Here is an 8,836-nt window from a genome sequence, read left to right as displayed (position 1 = left end):
AAGTTCCTTCTTCCTAAAAAAGATCTGCTAAATCTAACAGAGACTCTCAATGCCCTGAACAAATACTTTAAAAACGTAGAAACTAATTTGCAAACGAACTTGTACTTACAAGCTGAAAGTGCACATGCTTAAGTACACTTTGATATACCAAGCGTGCAGAAACAAGTTTTTAGGGTATAAAGAAAAGAAAGAACTTGTTGGATAAACTAGAAATTTAATAAGACCATCCTTTACAAGAGCTTACATGTGTAATATTAATGTTTTAGGCACCCAGTTGTTTGTAGAGAAGAGGAACGTAGTCGTCAAATTCTGCTTGGTACATGTTCCCAGCAATGGGATCGCCAAGATTGTATTTAGCAGCAAACTTCTTTATAGAGAATTTTGCTCGATCGTCCCCGCTTCTATTGGTAAGACGTTTCTCGTCGAAGGTAAGCTTCCCAGGCTGCTTGTACAAGAGAAATACGTAACGATGAAGCCCAGTGTCCTGGGGAGGGCCAGAGCCGATGTATTCGGAGAGCACTTCCCCTTTAGAGACATCGGAGCCAGGAATGTTTCCTACCAGCCAATGGTGCCACTCGCGAAACGTTGGGGTTTTTCTGCTCGGTGCATCGGGATCTAAAAGAACAGATTGTCCAAGTAACATTTTAACGATAGCTAGCTCAAGAGTGTTTCTAGTTTTGTTGGAAGTACGTACCGGTCATGCAAAGAGTATAATAGGCGTTTGCCTCTGCGGTCCAAGTGACGGTAGGTTGATCCTTGACCTGTGTCGGGGTCAGCACTTTACCAATTTCCACTGAGAGGTTGTTAGGGTACGTGACGCTCAATACATTTTGTGGCACTTTGTCGACCACGTCTGGCACTACGCCGTGAGTTTGAAGTGCTTGAGCCATGGAGGACGCGAGTCGTGTACCAATTTCTATCAGAGGTTTCTTCGCGATCAGTGCAGCTGAAAGCGATATAACAAATGAAAATAGCAGACAAGCACGATAGTTCATATCGATATCGCACATGTACCGAACGCAAAAACAAAAAATTATCGCGAACAGCCCCAGGCACTCGAGGTGAAATCGCGAACGACTGTACGACTTTATTCGCGTGATATCTTACGATCGAATGGCGCAGCGAAGGGAAAGGAAAGAAAATCGGGACGAACGTGAGAAACAAGTTGCGTCGCACGGTAATTGTAATTATTGTGTACGCAACACACTATGCAATTATCCAGAAAACCAACGAACGAACGGCGTGCGTTTCAACAGTTCAATTAGTATTACTTGCGTTTAACAAAAGCTGTGTCATATTTGTACGAATAAAACCAAGCGTAGCGTGCGTAGCACTGCGAAGCCGGTATCCCCGGTATGTAATTTTTATCGCCGGTTCTACAAGGTGTCCCAGATTTTAACGATCGAACGAAAAACCGTTTAGGGCTTTGTTCGAAACTTACGAGAGAAATACCGAGATAGTAACTATGTAGGGGATATAACAATGGCTTGCACAGAGACTAGATGTAAATATTTATATTCGGTTTATCTTTATCTAGCAAGGTGCAGTCGTGACCGAGATAAGCATTTTTTGGGTAGAATCAGAACTAAATCGTAAAGACCGATAGATTTTGAAGAAGTCTAAAATATACAGTTGATCTTTCACACTTTCGAAGATATTCGATTGGGTACGATTTAAATTGGACACCCTGTATATGTACCACGTATCATTAATTCATGCCATTTGAGGGGACTCGAGGGGAACAAATGTTACAGCCAATTCTAGTACTAACCATGCTGAAACAGTAAAATCGCGAGAGTCTGATTTTGCACTTGGTAGAAAGAGTATGGAGTATCTGTGCCTCTTTCTTTATCCAGTGCAAAATGGACTCTCGCAGCTTTGCTGCTTTCTCGTTCAGTATGGTTCGTGCTAAAGTCGACTGTGACAATATCTTGCTTTTCGAGAAACTTCCATAGTACGTTCCACGATAAGATAAAGTTGTACGTAAACATCTTGTCGCGTGATCAAATTATTATTGGTTAATTATATCGACACGATATTCTAACCAAAGATGGCAGTGTCCCACGCAATGGTAAAAAGTTACAATAAAATTATGCTTCCATTATCGTCGTATCGATACGAACGAAACCAGATCGAATTTATCTGGACGTAAATTAAAGTTACGTAACCTCGTGTTACACAATTTTCAAGTTTCAAACTTTATATTGGTAACGGATTTATCGACGAATCGTGAAGCAAAAGGCTTTCTGTTTTGATAAAATTGTTTTTATTTAATGGCAGTTATAGTTTTTCTTTATTATCTAACATCTTTAAGTATAGATTCTTACACACGATATTGCGTACAATTTTTATAAGATTGTAATTTACTACGATAACTCATAACATATGAACGAAGATTTAGGGCAAAAATATTACTTAATCGAAAGCAGATGCCTGAAAGTTCTTTCGGGGGTCATTTACCCCCATAATTTGGACTTTGTTCACCTCGTCTACTCTCTGTAACAATTTTCAAATTCGCGATGCTACAACCACTCAGCAGCATACAAACGAAAAATTACCACCGGAGATATGCAACCCGTTACGCATGCCTGCACGTATACTATCAATTCCTCTTTCCCAAGCACGAATATTTTCGACCCCTTTTCGTAAATAAACACATTAACGATTTATCAAATCAGTACGAATAACTACAAATTGCTCCAAACGATTTAAAGTTAACTTCTTCTTGTCACTCTGATCGCGTATGCATTTAACGAGTAATTTCTGGGTAACGGGCAGGCAGAGTTCAAATTGAAAGAATGAAGTAACGAGAAATGAAAGTTTGTTTCAACTGTACGGAAAGGTATATTATAAACTAAAGAGACATATAACGTACAACCATTTTTATAATACACACATGTATACGTACACGCGTCGTTCGTTCGTTCGTTCGTTCATCTATCACACATTCGTTCATCCATACATATACAAAATGAAATTTGCACATTTAGAATAATTTTAATTCTCTCTTTATAATTGATTTCCCCGCGTCGTATTTAATGTACACAGTCCAAAAATATTCTCTATAAACTTTGGCGATGCAATGCCTCGAAACGGCGGCGACGATGCGAATAATGAAATCACGCGTGTAGAAGATTGCAAAAAAACCGTTACGAACGATTCGTCTCATTCTTTCGCGTTTGCTCCACCCCCGTCCACATCGCCATCGCCGTGAACGGTCGTTGCGCGCGGACAGCGACATCTAGCTACTCGACGATACCTTTTACAGCATACTGCTTCATTTATCCGAACTTTGCTTACCAAAACCAACGATTGTATATACAAATAATGTCGACGAATCTCTAGAACCCTCGAGCCGGGAATTATTTCATAATTTTAAAGACTATGGATACATTTTAGACGGACGTGGATCATTGTTGCATCTTGTAAGAAATAGTGGAAGGACCAATCAGCAAGCTTTTTTAGTTCGGATAACTGAAATTCTGTTGTACATCTAAATTCTCATCCGATCGTCCGTCCGCGCGCAAACCTTCGACGACACTCGTCGACGAAAATAAGCGCTTTTCGTTTCCTTGTACTAGAATTTACTAAGAGAGTAAGCGTACTAGTGCCAGACAAGCTATTTACAACGTAAAGATACAGGAACGATCGCACGAATGCCACTGGCAGAACGATTACCTTCCGCTCGTCTTCGCGAAGCAACGAAAGGGATCTCGAGACAAAACGTGCGATCAAAAACCTAAACGCTTCAGATTGGTTCGCGTCACGCTGGGTGTGATCCTCGATTTCTCGCCCTGCCAGCTTTTGCTCTTGCTTCGAAACTGTCTGAGATCCGCCTCGTTGTCGGGATGTCTCATCGGTCGGTAACCTTGCGGCGTGCACAACAATTTCTGCTCCTTGTAGAACTGCTCGTAACCGCCGTGCAGCAGATAGAGCTCGGGGTAATGCAGAGCAGGATAGTGCTCCTTGTTCCGTTGACGGTCCAAGCTGCGCAGAAACCGCGACAGATTCGGCCCGCGCTCCCACGAGAACTCGCAATGGAACACCAAGACGTTTCTCTTGTTGGTGTCCGGTTGTATCTCGGGCGAGCTCTTCATCGGGTCGAGCAGGATCCGTTCGATGAGATCCTTGCTGTAGAGGTTCTGTGCGCCTTGGATGTGACCGGCGTCGAACTCGTACGGGTACCGACAGTCGACGATCTGGAACGAGCCGATTCGATCCTGGAACTCGCCGCGTATCAGGGCCGCGAGGGTGTCCGTGGAGATCGACTTGAGGTCCTCGTGTTGACCGGTAGCCAACGGCAGAACGCACGGTTTGCTGAAGTCGCCGGTCAGGTCCAGGTCGGTGGTGCTGCGGTGAATGGCGGACTTGATCAGCGCGTGCGTTTCCGTTTTTGTCGCGATCGTCGTGGTGACGGTCTCCGACAGGCTCCTCTGCAGCGGAACGGCCGCGAACCTTGGATTCAAGGCCGGCGTGTCGGTGCTGCTGCATTCCCTGATCGCGTCTAGGAAGCTGGTGCTGGATCTCCTCAACCTTTTGACTAGTTTCGGACTATCGTCCATGGGCGGGGGATCCGGCCGTTTGAACGTCCTGATGGACATCGGGAACAGGGACAGAGCGTTGTTGAGCGCGTTCTCGTCCCCGTACGCGATTCGTCGACGACGGTTCGCGGATAGCGACATCGTCAACGGGCTCCTCTCGTCCGGGCTCAGCTCCGCCGTCGACGTAGCCCCGTTGGGCGAACGAAACAGACACGAGCGTACTTTCGACAGCGACAGGTTCTTACGTGTCTCCGGCTTCTCGCTCTGAAACGACAGCGATCGCCTGAAGTTGCCGGTGCGATTTGTACGAGGGAATTCCGGCGTGCTCGGGCTGCTCGAGTCTATTTTATAGTCAGACGCGTCGGTAAGCGTGACGTTACCGACGATATCGCCGCAGAGTAGGGTGGAGATGCCGTTCGGTAGCTGTGTGGTGTCGTCCAAAGCCTCCATGTCGATCAGGTCGTTGAAACCGTCGTCCATGCTTTCGTAGCCGGACGAGAGGCTCCGGAAGAGGGACGGTCGCGTCATTCGTAATCGCTGCGGCGACGAACGAACCGGCGACTCCATCGGGCTGCGCGACTCGATCGACATTCGACGCGGGGCAACGGCCAAAGGCTCCAAAAACTGAAACCCATCCTGGGGCTTCTCTTCCTTGTCCGGGTAGCTCGCCTCGTATCCGCTGTCCTGACTGTTCGGGTCGCAATCCTCCAGCGGATAGCGACATCTCTTGCCGACCACAGCCTGCATAGAACAATCGAAACGTTAGTAAAATTCTTTGCAACCGGCGATTTATATTATTTCTTTTTCGTAACACGATTTGGTCGGTAGTTGAGGACTTCAACAATTAAGACAAAGATAATGTATAGCTATACAGGGTGTTCGGCCACCCATGAGAATACCCAAGAATACCAATTTGTTGATCGAGGCTTTGTTAAAAATTATTAATAAAATTTGTCTACCTACACGAATTTTTTTCTCGAAACTGCTTAGGATTTCGGGGGTATGTCTATTCACCAAAAATGATTGTAATTGACCCCTGCAACCGAAAATAATTTTTCTAGATCGATTTGAAATATTTTAATTTTGTCGAAAAATTTGTCCACCTACTGGAATTTTTTTCTCGAAACTGCTTAGGATTTCGGGGGTATGTCTATTCACCAAAAATGATTGTAATTGACCCCTGCAACCGAAAATAATTTTTCTAGATCGATTTGAAATATTTTAATTTTGTCGAAAAATTTGTCCACCTACTGGAATTTTTTTCTCGAAACTGCTTAGGATTTCGGGGGTATGTCTATTCACCAAAAATGATTGTAATTGACCCCTGCAAACGAAAATAATTTTTCTAGATCGATTTTAAATCTTTTAATTTTGTCGAAAAATTTGTCCGCCTACTCGAATTTTTTTCTCGAAAGTGCGTAGGAATTCGGGGTTATGTCTATTCACCGAAAATGATTGTAATTGACCCCTGCAACCGAAAATAATTTTTTCAGAACTATTTAAAATATTTTAATTTCGCCGAAAAATTTTCCTGCCCTTATGGAACTTTAATCGTTAATCACTTTTTAACGAAGCCTCAATCAACAAATTGGTATTCTTGATTTTCGTCATATTTTGGTCTCTAGAATCTCCCATTCAAATTTTTCGCAGAGGTAACCGATCACTCTGTATGTTGTCGATGACCTAACCTTAAAAAATGTGCAATAAAAATGCAAACGAATAGATCTACAATAAGAAAATAAAATGGCAGCTGTGTGTGTGTGTGTGTGTGAAAAGCTGAAGCATAATGATCATCGATTTAAACATTTCAATGATGTATCCGGGTGACGGAAATGCCACGACATCCGGTGTCCTATCGCCACGGTACTTGATTATGGAAAATTCGACTCGTCTCGAGTTCAGATCAATCAAAAGATTCGAATCGAACGAGAAACGCTGTATTTCGTCGCCTGTTTCGTTATCTTCGATCTGGTGAATGTCGGAAATAAACCGAATCGAAGAATAGAAAAACAGGTGTATCATTGGTTTGCTTCCTTTCGAAAAGAATAGAACACGAAATAGCCTTATCGAGTCGAAACGGAAAAATGTTAAGAATCTACGTTTAATTTGAATAATAGATGGCGTCTCTGTTTAGTTTTATTTATTTATTGCTGTTAAACGGGTGATACGAGACTATGTATGTAATACAGATGATGTACCTACAATGCATAGTTTGTAAGGTAAAGTAACAAGGGGGGAAACGAGTGAAATCAAATAACGAATCACGATTACACGAAATATCATACGAGTATGAGTACGTACCTTTTGCGGACTGATACCGTGTGGGCTGCAAGAGACATTACTGTTCTCTTTGTCGACAGATGGCGATGCTATCTCCGGACTAGTGGAAAAGCGTCGCGACGTCATGCCGAGAAGTCGTCGCGCCTTCGGTTTGGATTTCACCGTCTGTTCGGGTGTGTTTTTGAATTTGAACGCATTTTTGAAGAGCCTGTAACAACAGACAAGAATAAGCACCATCGAATTTGCAACATGGCTACGCGTGCACGTGCTACGATCAACCTAACCTCGAAAAGTTTGCGCGGGCACCGGTCACACAGAAGTGAAATTGTCTCTCATCACGAGCCGCGATTCGGAACAGAAATCATTCACGAGAAACCGAAACGAACGCGTGTATTTTCCGTATTTATTTTCAGAACCGTTCGATCACACAGGCTACATTATCGCGTACGTTTCGTCGACCCGGAGGCAAACGTCGATTCACCAGTATACCAGTACGTTGACCATAGTCGTTACTTTGGCAAATAAGTTCTTACGCGTCGATATCGAAGGTAAACCCACCACTACCATGAATTCCCCTGAAACTCGTGTCGACGTCGAATAGAGGCTACGAGCGTCAAGTGCTTTTGGCGCCAAAACGCCACTTTGCAAGCGACACGCGGTGCAAACTCGTGTCTCTATTTGGCAAATACTCGTGAATGTGACTGCCGACTTGGGGCGCCTCGTTGCGTGTACCCGAGGAAACAACACGAGCGCGCCAACAGTCAGAGTCGGACAAACTTTATTTTCGAATAAAAAAAAATTAACGATTTTGCATCGTTGGATGGTCAGGGGAAAAAAGATTTTGTAATCGTATTCAGATTTACGGAGTTACTCATAAATCGTGAACGAAAGCTATTTTCTGAATAAATCTACACAATTTTACTCGTTACACGAGAATACAATTTGTCTGCTTTAGAGGGAATGGAGGGAAAACTCGGTTACGAAGTGTTCAGTGAAACGTGTTCAGTGCAACGTCTACTGCTGTTGTGCGATTCAAATATGATTGACCGTGAAACCTTTGGCTCGCGAATCCGAGGAATTCACCAAGCCTCTCGACGATATCGGTAGAATAGCAGAAATTACTCTTGCATCGAACGAGAAACGAGCTCTCTCGGCTCGCGACCGCGACACAGCACGTTTTCTTCTTGATTTTACCCACGCGAGTACGGACGTTGCGGGTCGAATTTCACTGAATCACACAACACGTAGATCCTTGGGAGGGGAACGAAGTGTCTTTAACGAAAGCCGGGAAATATACTCGTTCCCGCGTTAATACCTTGTACATTGGCACACTTCGCACGAATCGGTGACACTTTCCCAAAACATATCAGCGAGATCGTGTGCACGACGCGTCAACGAAAGGAAGGAACGAACGGAACGATTCGTTCCGGCAAATTTTCCTTTTTTTGATAATGATTTTTTTATCGTCTCGTTCACACACGATCTCGTACGGGCGATGGTCGCCACGCGTCTGACCGAGCAGCGAACGAGGTCAGCGTACTTCCCACTTGCCAAACTCGTACAAACTGCTCGATCTGGCGGGAAGAACTGTCTTTATACGAGGCAATAACGTATGGTGGGGGGAAGGGCCGGCCAATCAGGGAGTGAGAAAGGGCCCGCCTAAATCTTCTCAAGCCGGGTAGGGAGAACGGAACGCGGAATCCTCTCTTTAGGGCGCCCGCTATGGGGGGCCCTTTTCAGCCCCTCTGCCGCCGTCTATCGTTACGTCCGTCTCGTTTGTTCGTTCGTTCGCCGATTCGTACGTTCGCGTATCCGCTAGGTGCATATAAAGTGCACGACACAACGCGAAGGTTAGGTTTTAATAACATCGCTATTAGCTCCACCTAACCTCTTACGCACTTGCGCGCGCTCATGTGGCTTTATATTCATGTATCCGGTACCTGTACACTCGAGCAGTAAAGACTTAAATAAATAAATCTAGCCGCGTCTGCTGCACGTCAGCCCCAGAACTTTGC

General features: G+C 44.5%; 2 protein-coding genes across 10 annotated transcripts in view; both read right to left on the bottom strand.

Annotated features, from left to right (window-relative positions):
* Positions 1 to 201: 201 nt before the first annotated feature.
* LOC122394892 (protein D2-like) lies at positions 202 to 1,423 on the bottom strand. 7 transcript variants are annotated; one of them, XM_043392085.1, is made up of 3 exons: positions 1,272 to 1,423; positions 695 to 946; positions 202 to 615 (listed from the first exon to the last, which is right to left on the bottom strand). In XM_043392085.1, exons 1-3 carry the CDS (start codon positions 1,294 to 1,296, stop codon positions 263 to 265), a joined length of 630 nt encoding a protein of 209 aa, XP_043248020.1. In that variant the 5' UTR covers positions 1,297 to 1,423; the 3' UTR covers positions 202 to 262. The 7 variants fall into 7 exon arrangements, with proteins under 7 accessions (XP_043248020.1, XP_043248026.1, XP_043248022.1 ...); XM_043392091.1 differs by having other exon boundaries at positions 1,276 to 1,410; XM_043392087.1 differs by having other exon boundaries at positions 1,177 to 1,304.
* A 2,308-nt stretch (positions 1,424 to 3,731) lies between these two features.
* The window catches only part of LOC122405222 (M-phase inducer phosphatase-like), a 37,356-nt gene continuing 32,251 nt past the window's right edge, over positions 3,732 to 8,836 (bottom strand). The window contains exons 1-3 of one of the 3 annotated variants that reach the window (XM_043409790.1): positions 8,137 to 8,244; positions 6,843 to 7,029; positions 3,732 to 5,282 (exon numbers count right to left, since the gene is read on the bottom strand). In XM_043409790.1, coding sequence (XP_043265725.1) covers positions 3,732 to 5,282; positions 6,843 to 7,029; positions 8,137 to 8,186 — 1,788 coding nt within the window. In that variant the 5' untranslated portion in view covers positions 8,187 to 8,244. Of the gene's footprint in view, positions 5,283 to 6,842; positions 7,030 to 7,105; positions 7,392 to 8,136; positions 8,245 to 8,836 lie in introns of those variants that run through there. The other 2 variants (XM_043409791.1, XM_043409789.1) reach the window with 2 other exon arrangements.

Source organism: Colletes gigas, unplaced genomic scaffold (assembly GCF_013123115.1).
Source record: "Colletes gigas isolate AHSC1104 unplaced genomic scaffold, ASM1312311v1 Colletes_gigas_Sc00004, whole genome shotgun sequence".
Lineage (NCBI taxonomy): Eukaryota > Metazoa > Arthropoda > Insecta > Hymenoptera > Colletidae > Colletes > Colletes gigas.
Note: the sequence above shows the minus strand (reverse complement) of the source record. Positions and strands in the feature narration are given on the sequence as shown.

Bases quoted from the DNA above. Each gene is read 5' to 3' on its own strand.
- LOC122394892 (XM_043392085.1), bottom strand. From the start codon at position 1,296: ATGACACAGCTTTTGTTAAACGCAA. The intron at 947-1,271 runs GTAATACTAATT...TATCGCTTTCAG, and splicing joins ACAGCTTTTGTTAAACGCAA to CTGCACTGATCGCGAAGAAA. The intron at 616-694 runs GTACGTACTTCC...CTGTTCTTTTAG, and splicing joins TTATACTCTTTGCATGACCG to ATCCCGATGCACCGAGCAGA.